The sequence below is a fragment of the Barbus barbus genome, assembly GCF_936440315.1.
Source record: "Barbus barbus genome assembly, chromosome: 2".
NCBI lineage: Eukaryota > Metazoa > Chordata > Actinopteri > Cypriniformes > Cyprinidae > Barbus > Barbus barbus.
In genome coordinates this window covers 28937324-28962210 of record NC_136730.1, presented here as the reverse complement: position 1 = coordinate 28962210, position 24887 = coordinate 28937324, and the positions used below count along the sequence as shown (strand labels likewise).

The following is a 24887-nucleotide window of genomic DNA, read 5'->3' as shown; positions in this document are numbered from 1 at the left end:
CTGTTATTTGTAGTGTTTTGATTTTCCTTTGTTCTTTGTCCTGCTAAAAGGCCTCATGTTAAACGAGGTTCCATCATATGAATGCCTGGCAATGGAGAAATGCATTGCAAAAAAGAAAAGACAGCCAGAAAATATATTCGGTTGACAAGCTGTTAACATTGTACAAAAGCTGATACATTGTGTAATTAAGGATGCTCTGGATGTGTCCAGCAATCCATAAAAGAGAATACACAAACTGTTTATATATATATATATATATATATATATATATATATATATATATATATATATATATATATATATATATATATATATATAATGTATATATGTATGTATATATATATATATATATATATATATATATATATATATATATATATATAAACGTTATTGTCACACACTGGCAATGGGTTTTGTATATTTAGTCACCTATGCTTTCACTAGTAAAAACAAATGTGGTGTTATTGCCGTATATCTTGAGAAGTGTTAATTTTCTCACATTACTTTCACAATGACTTTTATTAAAAATACATGATATTTAAAAAAAATAATAGTCACTGCCCTTGGATCTATTTTGAAATTGTTTGGATTGAAATCTTTGTTCATTTTTGTAAAATGGTATAAAACTGACCACCCACTTTCTAAAAGTTCATCATGTGTTTCTCTGGGTTTTCATGCAATATGGGGAGGAAGAAAACTCTTTCTGAAGATGAAAGCATGAAATAGTGCAACGTCTTGCAAAATGCATGAAAAGATTATCGAGATTATTACAGAGATTATTGAACTGCCAAAAGATTGTGAATTAGTCAGAGCACAGAGGAACTTAATCAGATAAATAGCCAAATAGCCAAAATAACTAAATAAGTTAAGTCAATGTGCTGCACGCATCAATGACTTGGCAATGTCAAATGATTTATCAACTTGCCAAGTGCTGTTCATTTGAACTTTCTATTCATTGAAGAATCTTGTAAAAAAAAAGTCACGTTTTACAGAAAACGTCATTTAAATTGCAGTAATATTTCTAAATATTACTGTTTCTTACAGCAGTTTTGATCGAATAAATGATAAATGCAGCCTTGGTGAGATCAAGAACATACATATATACTTACATACCTATATACATAAATAAAAACAGAACAACTTGCTAACCCCAAACTTTTGAATCTCATGTGCAGGCTGCATCAATGAATTCACCTAAATGAATGAACTCCCAGTAATTTTGTTGATGAGATTAACACTGTTTAAGCATTGTTTTTTGCTCAATGGTTGATTCTAGCATTTATAAAATTATATTTTAGACTGGCTAATGTCGTTTCCTGTCTTCAAACAAGAATTACATTTGATAATTTGATATATTTTGGGTTATTTTCAGAGTGTAAACACACACACACATACACACAGTATGTTCATATTTAAGGTATTTGGTTTTCTGTAGCTCACAGCGGGCATGACAGTGATGTAAACTGGCGTAAAGAGAGGGCCACTGGCATGCCCCTCACCCTCATGTAGGGAGACATTTTGTCAGAGCCCTGGAGAAACATCATCTCTATCTTTGATATGCACTGATATGTCCTGGCTGCCTTTTCCATCTGTGCCCTGTTCTGGACTCTACCAGTGTACTACATACTAATCGTAATAGACACTTCAAGGACAGATAAATCACACGCAGATCATTACTGAAATGTCTGTTGCCTGAGCTGCCAGTTTGTCAATATTTATAATCCCAGCTCAAGCTCTTTATTTAATTCTGTGTATATCTTTGTTTAAAATCATTGGCGGTGATGCATACCGTAGCAATGCCTCTGTATGTTTTGAAATGGTGGTTTTGGAAAAACGTTACTGGAGTCTCAACAGATTAGCCTATGGCTCTCATAGCCTGCAGTTGATATAACTGTCGAGAGAATAGAGCTAGAACCTGTGACAAGCCTCCTCAAGGCACAAAATCCAAACACACACACTCATTTCAGCCCCCACTAACATTTCGGATAGGGAGCTAGTGCGGCTAGGGGTGTTCAGATTGAATTAGAATTGATTACATGTTCTTTTTCCTCTGAGTTGTGCCACAAAAGGACTAGCGTTATGCATTAGAATCAATTCAAGAAACTAGGGTACATGTGATTTCCCTCCTGCCAAGGCTGTGTCAGTTGATGTGCTGGTTTCTTTAATGTCCCTTTGCTGTTAGCTGGAGATAGCAGTCATCTAGCTCTTCAGATTATGAATGCAGAGCTGAATGCAGCAGAGTCTAATGCGCTCTCCTGAAAGAGATGGCGCTGCATGGTGTACCTCAGAGGGTCACATAGGAGCTGACTCCGGCTGTCTCCGCAGATAAGACACAATGTATGAAGCATAACGATATCCCTGGCACATTTGCAACAACACATACATTCATCCATAAAAACACACAATATATACAAGATTTTGCATAGTACAAGCCTCAGGAGTGGTAAATATACTCATCATCGTCTTGAAGGTCAGAAACAGCCTCTCTGCATTAGGAATGAGGGCTGAGAGATTAGTCTTCGTGGCTACATATGTATTCATCAAGTCCTATGTCGTTTACAAACTTTCATGTAAGAAATAAGAGTCTGTTTGTCAAATGCAGTGTATGGAAAGAATACTGATAATCACGTTTTATCTATTCAGATGCAATCGCGTTGTTAAAACTGTGTTGAACTAACGATGAATCAGTTGCTAATTCAAAGACGGTGCTGAGGTTGAATGAGTTTGAGTGGGATTTAGACGAGGGTAATGGCCAATTAAATGTTTCTATAAATGTTTGCCTGTCACCCCACACAGGATTGATCCGTCTCCGCTCCAGCCCATCTCCTAGACTTCAGGGAGTAAAGTACGTCCTGAACGTAATGGCAACAGATGATAACGCCTCCGGTGGGCCACAGTCACTCTCCACCATTGCCCAGGTCATTGTAGGAGTTGACGATGTGAACAACAACAAACCTGTGTTTGAAAAGGTACTGTGTATAAAAAAATCAGTCTGCATCTATCTATATACTATCTCTATGCATGTCTGTTTATTCACAGTGTAATTATCTATTTTCTTCATCTTTAACTCTCACATTAGCTCTGTTCCAAAACAACTGCTACTTTTATAACGTTATTTATAAAACAAAAATTTTATTATATCACATTCATGAATCCTGCATATAAAGTTATAATTCTGAATGTATAGATGTGACCCGTGCTGGCAAAATGATTTGGAAGGGACACTGGCTAATTACGAGCTACAGGCAAAAGAAGTGAAAAATGTCAATTACGCTAATATTTGAGGGTTTCACAAAAATTTGTTCATTAAGCCCTTGTCTAGCGATCCCGATGATACAAAAATGAATTAAACATTTAAAAAGATTTTTATTTGTACATTTTCTGAAAGGTCTGCCGCGTTTGTTTTAAAAGGGAAAGGGAAGTGGTGTGTGGCCAAGTATGGTGACCCATACTCGGAATTTGTGCTCTCCATTTAACCCATCCAAGTGTACACACAGTAGTGAACATACACCCGGAGCAGTGGGCAGCCAATGCTGCTGTGCCCGGGGAGCAGTTGGGGGTTCGGTGCCTTGCTCAAGGGTCTCACCTCAGTCGTGGTATTGAGGGTGGAAGTGCGGGACTTGATTAATGTTAAAAGAGTTATTAACAGCAATAAGCCACGCAAAGGATTTTGCTCGCACTGAGTGACATATGCGAAGTGTTTTTATTCTGATTTTCATAGTAACACTTAAATATAAGGACCAATTCTCACTGACTAGTTGCTTATTAGCATGCTTATTATTAACATATTGGCTGTTTATTAGTACTTATAAAGCACATATTCTGCATGACCATATTCTACATCCCTATTCCTACCCAATACCTAAACTTAACAACTACCTTAAAAAAGCTGAAATTAATGCTTTGTTGTTAGCGAAAATTGGACCTTAAAATAAAGTGTGACCATTTTCATTTATAAATCCTGAATATGTAAAAGTAAACTTTGAATATGTATTTTTTCCTGCATGCTTTTTGTTTGTTTATTTTATTCAGACTTAACTACATACTCAGGTTTTATGGATACATATTAAAATATAATAATTTCATTTTTGGCCTATACATATTCCTAGATTTTGGCCAAAATTAGGTGCCTTAGGAGGCAAAATAATTGCCTTCCTTTTGAACAACCTTTGCATCAGGGCCCACCTATTCTGTTTTCGATTGCTGTTTCTCTTCTTCTGAAGGTTTTGGAATAGAGCATTTGTCTTCCCTCTTTCTCTCTCTATTTTGTCTTTTTAGTTTTCTCTCCAATGTATCCTTATTTTTCTCATGAGATATTATTAGCAAAGCAACCTGGGCTGCTGCTTGATCAGCTGTAGACTTTTAATTAAGTGTTTGAAATATGTGCCGAATCATTACGGGTCGGCTTGCTTCCTGATGTCTCCAGTAAATATGGGTTGAGTGCAACACTGAAGATATTTAGAGGGTCTTAATCTCCCCAGGCTGCGCAGTGAGGTGAGGAGATGCTTGGCCGTGGGCCGACGTTTAGTACTTAAAAACTTCTCTTCAGGTCTGTGGAGTATTTTGTTTGAGTTTCTCTTGGCAGGGTGTGAAGTAAATTAGCATCCACTGAGATGTAAGACATCTCTTTCGTTTTTGAGCCAGTATGGGGAAGCCAAAGTGGCAGTCCTTGCTCCGCTGAAAGACCTCAGAGCCAGACTTCTCAAAATTAAATAAATAAAGCATTTATGCTACTGCTCAGCTAGATATTTTAACCCCATTCCGTTTTTGCACTCATTCTATTCTTTGCAAGCTTTCTATTTATCCTTTTCCTTGCCATTCTAGCTTCCTAGAATACCTTTATCTAGTCTTTTTAAGTGAGAAAAAGGGGTTGTAACTAAGAAGTAAAGTTCTTTGTTGTTTTTTATAAAACTCCCACCTGAACCTCGTCCCATTGCCCCATCATATCTGTGCTCTGGAATACCAAACCATTCCCGTGGATGTGTGAACATCACTGTTCATGGATCTCTACTGAGAAGTTCTCTTACTTGTAGGCCCGTGGCATGTGTGTTTTATTGCCAGGTTTCTGGAGGTTCGTGAGATGGACTCACAAGGGGTACAACGCTTGATGTTTGCACTTCTGACCTTATGGGATTTCACGCTCACCTGACTGATTGAACAACACAGAGTTAGCGGCCGGGTTTTAGCTAGCTGCAGGATGAAAGAGACCATCACAGAGAGGACTGGGTCCCTTGTTATTAATTAGGTGTCAGAAGTGGCCATCAAAGGAGAAGTTGGTGGACTGTTTTGGGAATTGTCACCATGTATTTTAAAGGGATTTATATGTTGTATTTGTTCTCCCAGAATCTCATCTAACCTCAGATATCTTAAGCTGAGCAAACTAATGATGAAGGGAAGGCAGCGCTTTCTTTATTTTTGTCATTACGCACACTCATACACATGTGCGTGAGGATGAAGAAGGTGTGTGGGTGGTGGAGCATGGCTGAATTATCCAGGCTTATTCTAGACGTCTCCACAGATTCAGTGGGGTGGAATTGATTCAAGGCGCTTCAATTATAAAACAGAGATGAATCTCAACAGTACCAAAGAGATAAGGATTAATACGCCTCCTCTCTCATTCACACTGTCAATGTGCGTCCACTCCACAATGTTTACTGCTTTTCTTATTCATGTCTCTTCCTGTCTTTCAGTCGCTTAATTTCTGTTAAATTTCTTTCAGTAATGATCCACTTTCACTGCCCTAACAGGACCAGCTCCTTGGCCCTTTTTTGTTATTAGAACGCTTATAACCTACATTGTCTAATCAATTAAATTATGTTCATTATTTGACCATGAGCAGATTTTGTTCAAATACTGATAATTAAAATTGTGCAGTGCATTGTAGTGTCAAGGCTTAGTCATCACTATTTTTATCATTTCTTTGTGCATCTCAAAGATCTGGGTTAGTAAGCCAAAGGTTTCAAAAGTTCAAACACTGGAAGGAATGATTCATAAGACTCAATGGCGAAAACATATCAGAAGGCACTATAGCTCTCCTGTTGCTCCTGTAGCTCTCTTTGTAATAAGCATAATGTTTTGGTTTTGTTTTGTTTTTCTAGTAAGCATGTGTCTGCTAACCTTCCCTGTTATCGTTTGTTTTGAGCGATCCAGGCAGAAGTGCTAATTGCAGAAGCTTTGCGTTTGTTTGGTTTTGTTTTGTTTGTTTCGTGTTGTGTGCTGTTCTTTTTTATTTATTTTTAATTGTTTTTAAGTAATGTGGTCCCGCTTTCTATCAGGTGGCCTTAACTACTATGTACTTGCATTCAAATGAATAATTTGGTATAATCCACTTATTTTGTACACACGTTTTTACATTGCACTTGTTTTAAAAAAATACCTGCATATAATTAATATATATAATTACACTGGTGACCCATCCCTTACACCTTAACCCACCCTTTAACCTACCCATACCACCAAACCTGTCCCTGACTTTACCCATGTCCCACCTCAATAGCAGCATGAATGTTTTGCAATACAATATGAACACAATAAATAAATTGTTCATATTTTTTTATTTGTGCATATTAGTTAAGGCTACTTAATACAAAGTGGGACCATGCTGCTTTAATTTACCATAGAATTTAAAACATTTTTCCCACTTCTTTTATTTGATTTAGTTGTGCTTTGTGAACACAGTGGCCCTCAGAGATTCTGTTCACAAGCTTTGCTTGAAGTTGCATTGGAGACCAATACCAGATGTAAACAATAATGTATCTCAGTTGACCGCTTGTGATCTGATCACCCAAGACAGATCTTAATACAAGAGTAAATAGCCTTATTAAAATTTGGATTATTGTATACATCTTCCTTTTCTTTTTCTGTTTTCCCTCTCACAGTGTGCAGAGTATAAAGAGAAGGCGTCAGTTCTGGAAAATAAGCCAGCGGGAACATTTGTGCTGCAGGTCCATGCAGATGATGCTGATGAAGGAGCCAATGGAAAAGTCACATATGGTTTTATGCATAAAGACAGCACGGTTCCGGCCTTCAGCATTGATCCAGAAACAGGTAACGATTCAAGTGCACTTATTCAAGGAGCTTATTCCTGGTTCAATGTATACTCAATTACTGAACCGAGAGCATAAAAGTAGATGTCTCCACTGCCATTCCTTTCAAAATAATCAGACGCTGTTGAAATAATCACGGGATTTGAAACAGATTTTTTTTTAACACAACCTTTTTTAATGTCTCATTAAGCACTCTTTTATAATGTCACTGTTGACTATCTCTCTCTCTCTCTTGCAAAGAAATTTAAGCCATGAATTCAAACTTGAGTTTAATTCACTTTAATCATAGCATTTCAAAACGTGCCAACTCTCAAAGGAAGAGAAAATACAGCATTTAAATGTGTTTGAAGACCCCTTTTTTTAAAAATTGAATACTTTATGAAATGTAACTGTTCACTGGACATCAATCAGTGTGTCTTTTATAGAGAAGAATAAAGAGAGAAAATGGGAATGGATTGCAGTGGGAGAAATGTAAGGCACGTTTGCGATGACTTCTTAAATGCAAATGGGGAGCTGTAGAGAGATTTGACTCTCTGAACTCAAACAAAAAATGAAGGAATATTTTACACAAATCTGCTTTGCATCTAAATAATGTTGTTTGCTTGGTTTCAAAATATAATTTCATTCTTTTTATACAAGAATAAATAGAGATGTGACATTACTGTGGACAACTAAATTTAATTAGCTGTATATATATGTATGTATAAGGGGTGCTATCTCACCTAAATGTTTTATCATCCAGTGCATTTTTGTTTTTACAATTATGCAATTGTTGCACAAAAGCTTACACACGACACAAGCCTGATTTCACACAGGAGTCCACTACTGATCCATCTGTTTACTACAAACACAACATTTATCCGTTATTTTGATTTCAAATCCAAACATTGTTACTGAAAATACTTTTTCATTGTGGTTCTTTTTTTCTTTTACAGTAATACAATCTTTATAGATGTGTCTAAATGCAATAAATATATATAATCAATGCTTTTTACTTTTGCATTTAGGCTACTTCTAGATTTATATATTAAGTTGCTCAAGCAAGTGGCAAAACATTTAAACTACTTTTTCTTATGGTATCACAAACATTCTAAATTGACTTATGACTGGCAGAAACAGTCAGCTCTACTGCATTTTCTTTTGCATTTAAATCTTTATTACAAGCAATCCTGCGGTTATAAAGAACTTTGCTTTCCATACCTCCATGAGTGCCATCTGTTATTGCCTTATCTAAAAGTGCTATTTACCTTTAAACCTAGCCAAAAAGCCACATGTGATGACTCTGAAACACAGTAGACTTTAATTAAATGCATTTATAGTGTAATTACTACATTTTAGTGTCAGTCCATGTTCATATTTACCACAAACAATGCGCTGTCACAGTGTCACTTTAATTCAGTGCGTGCAGTACAGCAAAGATAGACTGTTCGGAAACAATCTCTGCACTGCTGCAGACGCACCGCTCCTGAACGCACTGACGGACCGCAACCATGTGCAGAACGCTCTGATCCGTTAACATTATGAGCGTGGAAAAATACGCACCATACAATGTGAACGGAGTAATGTGAACCTGGCATTATGTCTGTGCGCTGCGAGTGTGCATGAGCATGCGGCCTCCAGGAGAGAGCGCGAGCGCTGAATGGTTAAACACTGGCAAGAAAGTTTCAAATGACTTTTTATGTTATTTAATGAATAAATATGAATTGTACCTCACCTTCAGCATTATAATTATATCACCCGCGCCAGACAGAGACTGAGACAGTGCCATTGCATGTCATGCCAAATCTCTCACGGCTTGCACGACATCAGCTAGAGATAATTTTTTTGAGATTGGCCTTTTTAGAGACTGCCGATCAAACATCCCCAAGAGATTATCGGCCGATAGTGATCGGTACCCGATCAATCGGAGCATCCCTAGTATGTATTAGAATCTGGTGAATGTTGTTTAACTATCAGTGAACAGAAACTTAATTGTAACAGAGGTACTCTTTCAGGTGTTATCGTAACTGCTATGACTTTTGATCGGGAGAGGCAGAGGGAGTATGCAGTAACAGTGACAGCCACGGACCAAGCAGCGGACCCCCTCATAGGCATCTGCCAACTCAACATTCTTATCCTCGACGAGAATGACAACAGCCCCAAATTTGAGAACTTGCGCTACGAATGTGAGCAATGACCACCTTCTTTTTAACATCTTTCATGTTTCATACCTGTTGGGTTGTACATTGCAAATAAGTATAGGCACTAATTATAGTTAAATATCCATGCTGTTGCAAGCTGCTTTACATTAGTTTTCTAAACAGGTGCTGGAAGATTTCAGCAACAGCCAATTTGTTCATATCACATACGAAAATGAGGCGAGATGCAACAGTCAATCATAAAACACAACTAATCAACTTGCGACCCCAGTTGCTTTTGGGAAACGCACCCCAAAACAGTTCTCTCGCAACACATTGCAGCTGAAGTGTGGAAAACTAAAACACAAGTCGGTAACACTTTATTTCGATAGTCCACTTTAGACATTCTACTAACAGTAAGTAACTTTGCAACTACATGTCAAATAGCAGTCATTAGAGTATTAGTAGACTGTCTGCTTAATAACTTCTAACACTTTATTTTGATGGGTCCACAACATACAACATACTGAGTATTAGAAACTTTGCAAGTATAAGTCAACTTATTCTACTAAACCTAAACCTACCCTACTGAGAGTTAGTAGACATGTAGCTGCAAATTAATGAGAATTAGTTGACATGTAGTTGACACGTAGTTACAAAGTTACTTATAGTTAGTAGAATGTCTAAAGTGGACTATCGAAATAAAGTGTAACCCACAAGTCTTACATTTTCATGACCTCCATGAAGCTTATGCAGAATATATGAAGTTTATTTGCAAAAACAGATAACTCCATTTTTACAAATGTTCAAAAATCATGTTTTTTATTATGTTTAACACAATGTTTTTATTGTGTTAGTCAGCTGTTTTTTAAGTTATTTTTTAACCTAGTCAAAATAACCAAACTGCAGTTTGATTGAGATTAATTGGAAAGCACAATGAAAAAACATGATTTTTGAGAATTGTTAAAAACAGAGTTATCTGTGTTTGCAAATGAACTCTTCATATACATTTTATGAGTTTCCATATGGTGCTTGAGGGATTTATCATACAGTATCTGGATATACGTAGTTGCACAAACACAGCCACTAAATTTAAAAGATCCAAAAAGTTATAAAGGCATCATAAATTGAATCCATATGAATTGGACTGATTTATCAAAATCTTGTGAAAAGATAAGACCACTTTATATGAAGAACATATTTAATTTAATTTTTTATTTATTTTATTTGCATATGAATACACATACATAGAGCCAGTGTTGGGGAGTAACGTCTCGGTTACGTACATAACCCTACTTCCCTGATGGAGGGAACGGAGACGACATGTCGTGACGTAACCCTCATTCCCTGATGGAGGGAAAGGAGACGTTATGTCGTGACGACATTAGGGGGATTTACTTGGAAGCCCCAATCATCTCTGACTTAAGAGAAAACGCCAATGAATATTGGCTAGTGGATTTTGCATACCTGAGCCACTCCCCGTGCATACGGGTATAAAAGGGCGACAGGTGCATCCACTCATCAGGTTTTCCGCTGAGGAGCCGAGAACGTGTCCCTGGCAACCAGCGATGGTTCAAGATTGTGGCATGGGGACATAAAGTCTCCGTTCCCTCCATCAGGGAACGAGGGTTACGTACGTAACCGAGACGTTCCCTATCTGTCGGTCACGATGAGTTATGTCGTGACGACATTAGGGGTCTATGGAAAGCGCCACAACCTGAACCCCGTCACGACCTTGTGGCATGCAGATGTTGACAAGCTAGCGCGTGACAGACAAATGCCATGCGAAGGTCGCAACCTTCCCAGCGCAAATTCGCTAACCTTGGCGCCCGCAGGGACCACTGAGTACATTGCTGCTGGAGATAGCCAAGCCGCTGTTCCTTTCCCCAAGAAATTGGAAGGGATTTCGACCTTCTATGAAAGACCGCTTCCAGTCTTTCCTATTTGTTGTTACAGCTTGGCAGTAACGATGGGGAAGCGAGCCTTCTGGAGAAGGGCGCTACGGTGGCCACATCCTGCCCGAAGAGAGGTAACATGTGGAGACACTGGTATGGACTGGCCCAGGCCTGGGGCAGTGCTACATACGCCTGGACCCTGGGGCAGATCCTACCTAGGAGTAGGGAGGAGGACTGCTCCGCCCGGTCTGACTGCCGGGGGTGCTGGAGGACTCCCCCAGGGTTCGCCGTCCGGGGAACTAAACTGGAGGAGAGAAACAGGCTCTCATATCCCCGGGTAAGGGGGAATGGCGCAGCAAGCGTGACACCGGCCAACTCTTCCCGCCACTTACCTGTTACCCAACACACGGGAAGAGACTGGATCAATGCGGAGACTGTAAAATCTCGCGAAGGTGTTCGGTGTCGCCCAGCCCGCAGCTCTACAGATGTCTGCCAAAGAGGCGCCGTGATGGAGTGAGCCCTCACCCCAAGGGGGCACGTCTCGCCTTGGGATTGGTACGCCAAGGCGATGGCATCCACTATCCAGTGGGCCAACCTCTGCTTGGAGACAGCCTTCCCTTTCTGCTGACCTCCGTGGCAGACAAAGAGATGCTCAGAGCTTCTGAAGCTCCGGGTGCGGTCCACGTATATGTGCAGTTCTCTTACGGGACACAGCAACGCCAAGGCTGGGTCTGCCTCCTCCGAGGGCAGTGCTTGCAGGTTCACCACCTGATCGCGGAAGGGCGTGGTGGGAACCTTAGGCACGTATCCAGGCCGGGGTCTCAGGACAACGTGAGAGTAGGCCGGCCCGAACACAAGGCACTCTTCGCTTACCAAAAATGCTTGGAGGTCCCCGACCCTCTTGATGGAAGTGAGCTTCGACAGAAATTTCAGCTCGACTGAGTCCAGCGGCTCAAAGGGACCCCTCTGAAGTCCAGCCAGGACGATAGAGAGATCCCAGGAGGGCATCAGGGGTGACCTAGGGGGATTCAACCTCCTGGCACCCCTCAGGAACCTCACGATGAGATCATGCTTTCCCAGGGACCGCCGTCCACTGCATCGTGATGGACTGCGATAGCAGCCACATACACTTTCAAGGTGGAGGGTGACAGCCTACGCTCCCACCTTTCTTGCAGGAAAGAAAGCACTACTCCAATCGTGCATCTTCGGGGGTCTTCCCGGCGAGAAGAACACCAGTTCGTGAACAAACTCCACTTCAGTGCATAGGCTTGCCTTGTTGAAGGAGCTCTAGCCTGAGTGATGGTGTCCACCACAGCCTGTGGTAGACCACTTAAGTCTGCCGCGTCCCGTCCAGGAGCCACACATGGAGGTTCCACAGATCGGGACGCGGGTGCCATATGGTGCCGAGCCCCTGAGAGAGGAGTTCCTTCCTCAGAGGGATACGCCAGGGAGGGGCTGTCACGAGGAGAATGAGTTCGGGAAACCAGGTCCGGGTGGGCCAATATGGCGCAACCAACAGGACCTGCTCCTCGTCCTCCCTGACCTTGCACAGTGTCTGTGCGAGCAGGCTCACTGGGGGAAATGCATACTTGCGCAGAGCCCGAGGCCAGCTGTGTGCCAGTGCGTCCGTGCCGAGGGGGGCCTCGGCCAGGGAGAAGTACAGCTGGCAGTGGGAGGACTGGGCTTCCCCGAATCGACTCCAAATCAGCCGGATCGTCTCGGGATGGAGTCGCCATTCTCCAGGGAACGTGAGCTGTCGTGAGAGCGCGTCGGCTGCACGATTGAGCTCCCCCGGGATGTGAACGGCACGCAGCGATTTGAGCTGTGACTGACTCCAGAGGAGGAGATGGTGGGCGAGCTGTGACATGCGGCGTGATCGTAGACCTCCCTGACGGTTGATGTACGAAACAGCCGCAGTGTTGTCCGTACGGACCAACACGTGCTGGCCCAACAGCAGTGGCCGGAACTGCCTTAGGGCCAGATGCACTGCCAGCAGCTCTAGGCAGTTGATGTGCCAAAGCAGTCGAGGCCCCGTCTAGAGCCCCGAAGCTGCCTGCCCGTTGCATGTAGCGCCCCAGCCCGTGCTGGAGGCATCTGTTGTGACAACAACATGCCGGGACACTTGTCCTAAGGGCACCCCGGCGCGTAGAACGCAAGGTCCGACCAGGGGCTGAAAGAGCGGTGACACGATTGCGTGATGGTCACACGACGTGTCCCGCGGCGCCATGCCCATCTCGGGACCCGTGAGTGTAACCAGTGCTGAAGTGGTCTCATATGAAGCAACCTGAGTGGCGTGACTGCGGCTACGGATGCCATATGCCCCAGGAGCCGCTGAAACTGTTTCAGCGGAACCACTGTGATGCCTCTGAAGGAACTCAGGCAGTTCAGCACTGATTGGGCGCGCTCGTCCGTGAGACGTGCCGTCATACTCACGGAGTCTAACTCCACACCGAGAAAAGAGATTCTCTGCACAGGGGAGAGCTTGCTCTTTTCCCAGTTGACCTGAAGCCCCAACTGGCTGAGGTGCCGGAGCACCAGGTCCCTGTGACCACACAACTGTTCTCGCGACCGGGCCAGGATGAGCCAATCGTCGAGATAGTTGAGGATCCTGACGCCCACTTCCCGTAACAGGGCAAGGGCGCCCTCCTCCACCTTCGTGAAGGCACGGGAGGACAGGGAGAGCCCGAAGGGGAGGACCCTGTACTGCCATGTCCGCCCCTCGAACGCGAACCGTAGGAACGGCCTGTGTCGAGGGAGAATCGAGACATGAAAGTAAGCGTCCTTCAGGTCGATCACTGCAAACCAATCCGCGGACTGCACGCATTTGAGGATGTTCTTCTGCGTCAACATCTTGAACGGGAGCTTGTGTAGGGCCCGATTCAAGAATCGCAGATCCAGGATTGGCCGAAGGCCACCGCCTTTCTTGGGCACGATGAAGTAGGGGCTGTAAAACCCCTGCCTCATCTCGGCTGGAGGGACCGGCTCGATTGCGGCCTTTGCCAGAAGGGCAGCAATCTCCTCGCGCAAGACAGGTGCATCTCGGACTGCCACCGAAGTCTCAAAGATGCCACTGAACCTGGGAGGCCGCCTGGGGAACTGAATCGCATAGCCGAGTCGAACTGTGTGAATGAGCCAGCGAGACGGGTTGGGTAGCGCAAGCCACGCTCCCAGATACCGTGCAAGTGGCACCAAAGGCACAATCGATGTGCCCGCAGTGGTGCAGCGACGGGGAGTAAGGCTGGATGGAACAGAAGGCGGTGCGTTCTGACTCATCCCCACAAAACTCCCTAAGTCCCCGGGGGGACTGGCTAGAGGGGCGCGGGGAGGCACCGCGTCCACAGACCGCACTCTCTTGGCCACTGGCAAGATGGGTCGCGGGCGAGAGTGAGGAGGCAGCGCGTCGCACACTGTCAGCCCACAGACCTGAGAACCCGGAGGGAAGGGAAATTGCTCTTTTATTGAAAATGTGGGTACCGCAGCGGCGGAACAGAATGAAATGATTCTCCCCCAGCCCTCCTTCGGGGGAAGGAGCGGCGCTGCGCCATCTCCTGAGATAGAGCAGCTTTCCACATCTCCGGGTTGCCCGTGTCAGGGCCGTTTTATCGCCTCCTTAGACGATATCGGGCCAGCTGGAACACGGAGGGCGGCCCCGTTCCTGCAATAGGCTCGACGCACCAGCACAAGGCGGAGCAGCTCAGGGGAACACAGGAGGGCGCCCACGGCGGCCAGCAGACTGGGGCTGCCCTGCGGCGGAGCGATGCATCACGCCGGGGCAAGATGTGCTGGACGCCTCAGTCTGCTGCAGTACTGCCGAGAACTGCTGGCACAGCTCCCGACAGTGTCGCCGAACAGTCCGGCCTGGGAGACGAGAGCATCGAGAAAGTGCACTTTGTTGATTTCGTACCTCTCACCAGGCTGAACCCTGCGGCACTCTTGGAGCACAAGAGTGTGGACATCGCCTTCCCGAGGGACTGCGCCGTGACTTCCGTTGCCAATAGGGCAAGGCCAGTCGCTGAGCGCAGCTCCTGCATCTACCTCGGGTTGGTACTACCCTCGTGCATTTAATGCCTTGGCTTGTGTACTCGCAGGATTGCCGTGGCATGCAGGGCAGAGGCTGCCTGGCCCGCAGCACTGTAAGCCTTGGCGGCAAGCGCAGCTGTGAACTTACAGGATTTGGCCGGGAGACACGGACGATTCCTCCAAGTGGCGGCGTTTCGTGGGCACCAGTGCACTGCGACTGCTCTCTCCACCTGGGGAATGTCAGCGTCACCCTTAGCCGCCCCGCCATCGAGGGTAGCGAGGACGGAGACAAGGATTCATCGGGGAGCCGCACAGAACAGCTGCTTCAGGAGGAGTGAAAGGTCCGTGGGGACTGGCCCGGCGGAAGGCTCTCACTGTAATCCTCAGATCACCCAGAGCACTAGCCGATGGTTCTCTGCTCTGCAGAGAAGCCAGCGCGGGTAGTGACAGAGGAAGCCCCTCCCATCCCCGTGAGGAGAGAGAGGCGCAATCGCAGCGCTGCTATGGTTACACGCTCAGTGAACGCGTAAACCATCCACGAACGCAGCTTCAGCGTGCTGGAGCCCCAGACACTGAAGACAACGATCGTGGCTGTTGACGGAGGACAGGAAACGACCGCAACCAAGAGGACACGGCCGGAACAGCGTCTTTAAAAAGACGTGAACCAACCATGATTTGCTCTTTTAGGAAATCTGCTCTTTTAGTTGAAGTGCCCAGGGGAATCGCTGCAGACAGGACACCGCTTTTCGCACCGTGACGCCAACCAGAACAGCTTCCAGACAGATGATGAATGGCTTTGTGGAGATCAGCACGTTCATCCACTTGGCTCCGAAGCAAAAATCTGATGAGTGGATGCACCTGTCGCCCTTTTATACCCGTATGGGGAGTGGCTCAGGTATGCAAAATCCACTAGCCAATATTCATTGGCATTTTCTCTTAAGTCAAAGATGATTGGGGCTTCCAAGTAAATCCCCCTAATGTCGTCACGACATAACTCGTAGTGACCGACAGATAGGGAACTAGTTACATGTAACAGAATTACGTAATGTAATTGCAAAATAAATGTAATTGTAATCAGTTACAGTTACTGATTAAAAAAAAGTGTAATTAAATTACGGTTACTTGTGAAAATGTTAAAGATCACAAAGGGGGTTACATACATTTTCACACACCTTCAGATTTGATTGATTTCTTTCCCAAATTGCACTGACTGCTCCAAAGTATGGCTCACCTATATTTCAGGAGTTTGGAACACAGAATAGGACACATGGTTATACAATAACTGTTTTATTTCCTATTTGGGTTTATGTATATGCTTCTTTTTTTATTTTATTTTTTTAAGATAAACAGTTTTTTTTCCAAAAAAGTGTTCAGTGTATAAAGTGACCGTATCTCTTCCCAAGACTTGGATTAATCTGCTCGATTCATATGTATTCATTTTAGGACTAATCTCTTTTAATCATTTAAGTTTTGGTTACCTGGACTTTCAGTAGATGGCAAGAAACCTGTCAGGTTTTATTAAAAATCTTCGTTTTGAAGATTAAACAGAGTCTTATGGGTTTGGAACAAAATGAATGTGAGTGAGTTAGCCAAGGGGTAAATCAGTCTTTTATGAAACTTGAAAATGTTAGACCTGTCTTACATAAAACAATAAATAAAATAAAATAAATAAACAAACAAATAAATAAATAAAAAAATTGTCAAAGCAGCCGGTGATTAATTCTAAACTTTCAAGTATGTCCTCATTCTTTGGAGTTTTTAATATGTATGAACAGTGCTAATTCAGCCTAGTGAGACTGCAATGTGGGCAGGGCCAGCCTACTTGGTGTGACACTGTCAATCAACAAAAGTCGCTCATTGCTGTCCTGACTGATTAGAATAAAACTCTGATTAACGTAAAGGGTATTGCAATTTTATTGTCTCAAATCAGGATGGGACACAGTGTTATGCCGGTTTGTGTTGATTTAGTTTAATTGGTGAGCCATCACTGCAAACTTCTGTCAGCTGGTCAAACAGCATGATCTTTCTGATGAAGCTAGTTAACCGAGAAAGTAATTTTCCTCACACATGCCTGACACTACATCACAGAACTATACATCAAACTGATTTATAAATTCATTTATTTTTGTTAAGATTTATCAAAGTGTCCTGCACTTGCAATTTCACAGATAGGATCAGAGGATATGACAGTTATAAAAGCTTTTCGTCTAATTATGCACCAGCAGGACAGTGTTTCCAGTGCATGTTAAATAATCAGAGCCTTCCCTCTTACAGACTTCTTACGCGAGGACACCATGATCGGGACCAGTTTTCTGCGCGTGGCTGCACATGATGATGATTACAGCACTAACGCGGCCATCACTTACTCCATGTCCGAGGAGCAGCCAGAGTATCTGCGAGTCAATCCACTCACTGGCTGGATCTTCGTAAACCAGCCAATCTCGCAGGTCAGTCCTGCTCCAAACAGCCAAGTGAAGTCCTCAGTTGAAATACAGACTTTACCTATATGAGTGGGTGCTGCATGCAGTCAAGTTGCATTTTAAAAAGCAAGTTTCAGATGTGAACTTTCTTGAGAATAGTTTTCAACAGAATGATTCATCATTAAACCCTCATAAAGGGCAGGAGTTCGAGGTGTGTGGAAACAGATCCAAACTTGCACTTGCAACATGAATACTGTATAGTTTGTGTATGTTCTAAGATTTAAGATGCAGCAGTGTGAATAATTTAGCAGGTCGACAAAAGTTGCACAGCACTCTGCTCAGATGATTGATTGGGTGGTAACAAGGTCTCTTAAGGATTCTGTTTGTTTCTGTAAAGTAGATGACAGAAATAACCTCACAGAGAAGTACAAAAGACTTTATGCGTTAATAGTGATTATTGATGAGGTGTTTGTGTGTGTGAGTAGGTGTTTAGATTTGAAAGCCACTGATATCGGACCACCTTTGAAAAGAGACCTTTGTAAAACTGTTGCTATGACTACCAAGGTCTTGTGTCGGCTGGTGTATACGGTGAGGGTTGAGCGTTTGTATATGTTCGTGGTGCGATTACAGAGGGTGGGTGAAAATTGTTTAGCTGTCATTTCGCATCATTCCACATGCAGACAGCCTGCTATACAAAGCAGAATGGCGTGAACGCAGTCAGCATAGGTGATTTTGTTGATAAGCACAGGCATCTGCAGTGAGATGACAACGAATACAGTCATGTATCTATCTGATGTGTTGATACCTTGACACAGTTCCATTTAAAAGGTCATCCTTGGTGTTGTGGTGGTGGGATTTTAAATGTTTTGATGCCAAGAACTCCTAAATAGTATTTCTTTGTGGAGGACCAGCCTCAAGACCGCTGCATATTTTAACTTTAATACTTTAAAGGGGTCATCAGATGCAAAATTCACTTTACAAGTTGTTTGAACATAAATATGTGTTGGAATTGTGTGTACACATCTATCCTCTAATGATAAAAGTCCACCCAGTGTTTTTTTAATCCCTATTTTAAAATCCCCTTTCTCAAATCAGGCTGTTCTGAGATTCCTGTCAGAGTGACGTAGTTCTGTACAGACCTCTCCCACGATAGTTGATTGACAAGACCATCTTACCTTAGACCCACCCTGAGTGAGTTGTAAACAGTCCGGCCGGCATTGTGTCGACTCTGGTGCAGGGGAAGACAAGAATATCTCAGATTAAGTGATTGAAGTGTTTAGTTGTTGGATGTAATAATAAATAAAGCAATCATCTGAGCCGCTGAAGACACAGAGGATTAGATCCTGATCTGCATAAATGCGTCTATGTTTGCGCGAATCATTTGTGATCCAGCTTTATCTACAGAAGAAGTGAGTGTAAAGGTTTTTATGAATCTTTGCAAATCACCTTTCCTAATAATGTGTTAGTTAGCCAGTTTTGCGGCTGAAGTTGCAAAACTGAGCTGATTTGACAGGGTAAAGGTGTTTTTTACACTACTGATGAGAAATTTTAACTAAAGTATGTTATAGAATTTTCATTAAGACCCTAAATAATCATCAACTTGTGTAAAATGGGCATCCGATGACCCCTTTAAAACAGTAAGTGTGCTATTTTAAAGGTGACATACTGTAACATGAAAATTACATGTAAATTACACTGCTGCCTTCAGGGACATGACCGACTGTTTTTGGAACTTGTACGTATGTGTTTTAATTTGTATTTGACAGTTTAAGCGCAATAAGACATGAAACTTAGAACTTGGCTTACTTAGTTTAGTACTCACATGCCATGTGACAGTTAATTTCTGTGTCTGTGCTTCGAATGTGTGTGCTCAGAAAACCTTATATCAGATGTTTAAACTAATATGGTTTTTATCAGAGTATCTGGAGCTGTAAAGGCACAGCCCTATTCTGGAAAAAGGGGTGGGGAACAGCAGCTCATTTGCATTTAAAGAGACATGGACAAAACTATTGTGTTTCTGCTTCCACTCAAAATAGGCATTTCCAAAATTATATTATAAATGATCTGTGGGGTATTTTGTGCTGAAACTTCACAGACACATTCTGGGGACACCTGAAAGGGGCATAATAGGTCTCCTTTAAAGAGAAATTTAATATAGAAATAGGAATATAATAAAATATTAACTGCTGTTATTTACAATATTGTGTGGGTGCACATTTTGTAGGCAGATGTATTATTATTCTGTTAAAAAGTTGAATAAAATAACTACAATTAATCAATTTTTTATACACTTTGAAATATCGATATTATCAAATTCTTTAAATGTATTAATTTTGTTAAAAAATAACTAACATGCCAAATTTGACATTTCTAAAACATTTGGTAAAAGCTGTTTTCTTTTTATGTTTTAGATTCAAATATTTCACCCTGCGCTCCAGTTTGAAAACCTTTGTCTTAGTACATTTTCAAATGTTCCGTCTTAAATTGTTTTGATGCCTCAGTAATTGCGTTTGATTGTTTCCAGAGGACCTACATCAGCAGGCAGATCATCGCTACAGATGGAGGGAATCAGAGCAGTTCAGTCGAGCTGGCAGTCACCATCACTAACGTGAAGAACCAGCCTCCACAGTGGGAGAAGGACAAATATAAGGTCGTCATACCTGAAAACACTGTCAGAGACACTCCAGTTGTGGTATGCACTTAACATAACGCTAAACACTTATAAACTACTAGATCTCTGCAAATATGTAAATTATGTAGATTTACGCCTGCTTTTTACTGCACTTAATGACAAGATCAGAGTCAGACAGGATAACAAACAGTGACTGTCAGTGGTCCACAGATATTCATTACATAAATATGTCGATTTCACCTGTGCTAAATATACTATGAATGAAGAACCATAAACCAAGAGGCAAAACAAACATACCGCTTCTGCTAAGTGATTTATTACTTTGGCCTTTGAAGCACACCTGCGAGGCACTCCATTAATAACCATGTCTTTCACATGTGCATTGAAGGAACGCTATGATGGACGTGGATAAGTTTTAATCCCACAATAAGGTTCTGGGTATTCCTTGAGGGGCTTGAGTTCCCAGACACTGTCGACTTTACTGTCATGTACTGGCGGTTACAACTGACAGTCTGTGCTTTCTGCTCGACCACACAGTCTTCACACAGCCTGTCACAAATCCACAAGTTTACAAAGGCACACACACACATACTTAGTCCATTTAAACTAATGGTAAGATGCTGTAAGATTCCAGTCCCCACTTCAAGCAGCGTTTCTGTAGTCCTGCCATTAATCATTTGATCCTTCGCTTCATATTTTAAGGACGTTGTTTCATTACATTCACTATTTAGGAAGTCAGCCAATCGCTGAGTCACTGGATAATTTATGGACATTTCCTTTTTTTCCCCGTTTTCATTTGGTTACAAATGCACTGAAAGCATTAACTTGCAGAATTTCCTGGAATACATTTATTGCCATTAAGACCATTATTAATGCAGATGAGTATTTCATGAAGAGCAGCATAAATAAATAGGGTGAGGAGGAACAAAGGACAAAAAAAGGAAAATAAATAAAAGACAAAAATTAAGAACTCTACTCCTCTAATTGATCTTGTGTTAAACGTTGTTTGTGTTCTTGTTGGTATAGGAAGTAATTGAGCTCATTTAATTGGTCTGTTGTGATGATCTCCTTACAGTTGAACCATTAACAGAGACTCACAGCTGTTATATTTAAAGACAGAGACTAAATTCTCCTAGGACAGAAAGAGAAGTCTTTTGATGCTGAACCTGATTAACCTGTTCAGATGTGTCTTGCTTATAACATTACTTATCATTTTTAAAATAATGGCAATTCTTATTTTAATAGTATATCATAAAGTACTTTAAATGTGTGAATATTATATATGAAAACGTTTAGGATTGGCAAGATGTTTTGAAAAAAGTTTTATGCTCACCAAGGTTGCATTTATTTGATCAAATATACAGTAAAACAGTAATATTGCACTACAGTGAAGTCATTAATAGTAATATAATTTTAATGTTCCAATAAATAAAATGAATCGTACTCAACCTAAACCTTTGTATAATAATGTATATATGAATATTAAACAATTTTCTCCTGGCAGACTATAAAGGCTACTTCTCCACTGGGTGACCCGAGGGTGACTTATAACATGGAGGATGGATTGGTGCCAGAAAGCAACATGCCTGTTCGTTTCTACCTAACGCCGAATCGTGAAGATGGCTCTGCCTCTATACTTGTCGCAGAGCCCTTGGACTATGAGACCACACGCAACTTCATGCTTCGGGTTCGAGTTCAGAATGTGGCTCCTGTTCCCCTGGCTGCCTTTACCACTGTTCACATAAACATCACAGGTAAAGGACATCTATATGGCACAGCAGAAACAGGTTTAGAGGATGTCAAGAGAAGAATGTTACATTTTTTATTGACTGTATATTCCTATCTGTGCAGTCTCTTATGCAGCCTAAAATTCCAACTGATCCCTTTGCTCAACCAGAATGACAAACCTTCATGTATACTTTTAATTTAGCTCAGTTCGATTGAAAAGAAGTGGTGCAAACCATTAAATAGAATTACTTCCATGTAAACCTTGCATGAAGCCAGATTTAAAAGTAGCGTGTATGCACAGGCAGTATAGTGAAGGACAACTCTATGCATGAAGTTAGAAACTAAGTTGAAATAATTTAAAGGACATGAGGTAGATATAACATAAAGATATTACAGGCCTGAAACATTTCAACGTGGCTTTGATGTAACGGTCAAAACGTTTATGAATACAGAATTTTGATTATAATAATATGCAAAGTGTAGTGTTAACTTTAAAAGCACCAAATTGTGGAACTTAGTATGCTTGTAAATATTACTAATTACCTCAACAATTTGAATTTGGATTGAATTGATTCAAATTAACAGAGATCTGTGCATGTAGTCACTGTGGAACTTGTCAACAAACCATTTGCATTTATAGTTTTAGCAGCCACTTTCGTATTTCTTATTAAAGCAATTTACAAGAAAGTGTCTTTATATGTACATTTTAATCACGTTTAAAACAACAGCTTGCAATCTGTTACTTGTTCATTGTCCTTACACTTGTTAATATCCCACACTGTCTGTTTGCCTGTACTTAAGTATTCCTGTGAGTTCATCTCTTCCACCCGAGAAAGTCTCTGTACTTCCCGTGTAATTTACAGAGTTTGCCCTGCAGTGTTAATCTGGCTCTCTCTTCATGGATGAATCCCTTGCTCTCCCCCAGTTACGAACTGCTCCATAAAACTGATCCAGCTACTGTTACAGTATTTAAAGGATGCATGTTAATACATCTGGAGTTGTAGGAGGATACTGGCACCTGATCAGGATCTGTTTTGTGAACTGAAGGGTAACATCTTCATGGGAAACACTTCATTCATTGTAAGCTACAGATAAATAATTAATCTGTTCTGTTGCTTTTGACTAATTTACACCATGCTTCTTTCTCCATTTAAGAGCACAGCCAGTACCACGTTCAAGAGAGAAAAAGAGAGGCAGAGTGAAATGAGAGAGTGCTAGAGGGAGGAGGTCAGAATGGATTTGGCCTTTCGGTTTAATTCATGGTTTACGGCTTTGGCTGATAGAAAATTAAAACCTCAAAGTACATCAGATGGTGATTAGTGTCTGGAATCATTGATCCCATTAAAGATCTTACCCTAAATTCCAATGTCCTCGTGTCCCTTCTAGGACTGAGAACAGCACATTTTAGTAGAGTAGGCTTGGTATTAATTTCCTCTTGAACACACAGAATCCACTAATGTAATACGGCTTAGATAAGACAATGTCAAAGTTAAGATAAGTCAGATTTGTTTCTAATGGAAAACCAGAGTTTTAACTTCCCTCAAGCTACCAAAGATATTTCTGCGTCTTCATGGTCAGGTGGCTATAACTCCACAAAAAGTGGTCAAACTGATGCTTTAATGCTGGAAACAAGACACAAATATTGATTCACATCAATAAAGTCTTGTTATAACTGGAAGTACATATGTTCTGTGAACCAAGGCCACATTACTCATTTTCTTTGAATGACAGCAAGCCCAATATATATTCCTTATGCAAAAACCAAAGAAAACTGCTGAACATATTAGTTTGACTGTGTGACTGTCTGCTGTTGACAGATGTCAATGACAACGTTCCATTCTTCACCTCCTCCATATACGAGGCATCTGTGACTGAAGGGGCAGAAATTGGGACTCTAGTTCTCCAAGTGTCAGCCAATGATCTTGACCTGGGACTGAATGGGAAGGTATGAAATAGTGTTTTTCCATTGATCTAGCTATTCACTGTCAACCTCCATCTCTAAACACTGTTCTCATACAGTACACTATGCCAAGCAATAAGATCTGTAAAATTCAAAGAACATTCATGATACAGCTATGCTTGTATGCTAAATGAGGATGAATAGAATGATCTTTATTCTGTATCTCACTATGACATCCAAAACGCACTTATTTATTCTGATAAAACCCTGCTACTGTTTTTCAACATTATTTGTGTCATATTTCAGCGGGAAGGCAAACACGTTAGATTTCATTATTTTGTGCATAAATACAGTTATGTACTGCACACATTCAGAGAAATATCACATTTTTAATAGAATGATTGAAAGAATGATATGCAATCTGTCATTCTATGTATCATTCCACTGTTCAAATATTTTTTTATGTTTTTGAAGAACGCTTAATAAAAGTGCATTTACTTATTGTGAAATATTATTCAAATTTAAAGTAACCGTTAGTTTAATATATTAATATAATTATATATTTTAACATTTATTTCTGTGACGACAAAGCTGAATTTTCAGCAGGCATAATTCCAGTTTGCCGCATGATTGTCCAGAAATCTTTCTAATATGCTGATTGTCAGTCCTCTGTGTGTGTGTCTTGTGTTCCCGCCTCTTGTGTCCATATTTGGTTTGTTTCCTGTCCTTGTTTAGTGTGATCATTAGTTAAAGGAACACTCCACTTTTTTTGGAAATAGGCTCATTTAGTTTTACCGTTTTTGAATCCATTCAGCCGATCTCCGGGTCTGGCGGTAGCACTTTTAGCTTAGCTTAGCATAGCTTATCTGCGCAATGATATTACGCAGCGCCTGAAAGTAGTCCCCAGCTATATCATATAGAGAGTATAGTTCCTAGCCATATCAGCCTAGAAAATCGCAACTTTTCATATTCTGTCGGTCTTAGTACACAATGTAACTGCAGAAGAGTCAATCTTTAAATAGGAAAATTATCGAAACTCTTTGGCCATTTTTGAGCGAGATGCTAATGGTCTAATCCGATTCAGTGATCTATGCTAAGCTAAGCTAAAAGTGCTACCGCCAGACCCGGA

General features: G+C 41.6%; 1 protein-coding gene across 1 annotated transcript in view; it reads left to right on the top strand.

The window, feature by feature from the left end:
* LOC306844052 (neural-cadherin-like) overlaps positions 1 to 24887 on the top strand; it is a gene marked incomplete at both ends in the record, with an annotated part of 265863 nt that overhangs the window by 133191 nt on the left and 107785 nt on the right. Inside the window, 7 exons of the mRNA XM_079375899.1 lie at positions 2797 to 2969; positions 6879 to 7047; positions 9041 to 9211; positions 17353 to 17525; positions 20023 to 20190; positions 21635 to 21884; positions 23676 to 23803. Of these exons, the coding sequence (XP_079232025.1) occupies positions 2797 to 2969; positions 6879 to 7047; positions 9041 to 9211; positions 17353 to 17525; positions 20023 to 20190; positions 21635 to 21884; positions 23676 to 23803 (1232 nt within the window). The remainder of the gene's footprint in view (positions 1 to 2796; positions 2970 to 6878; positions 7048 to 9040; positions 9212 to 17352; positions 17526 to 20022; positions 20191 to 21634; positions 21885 to 23675; positions 23804 to 24887) is intronic.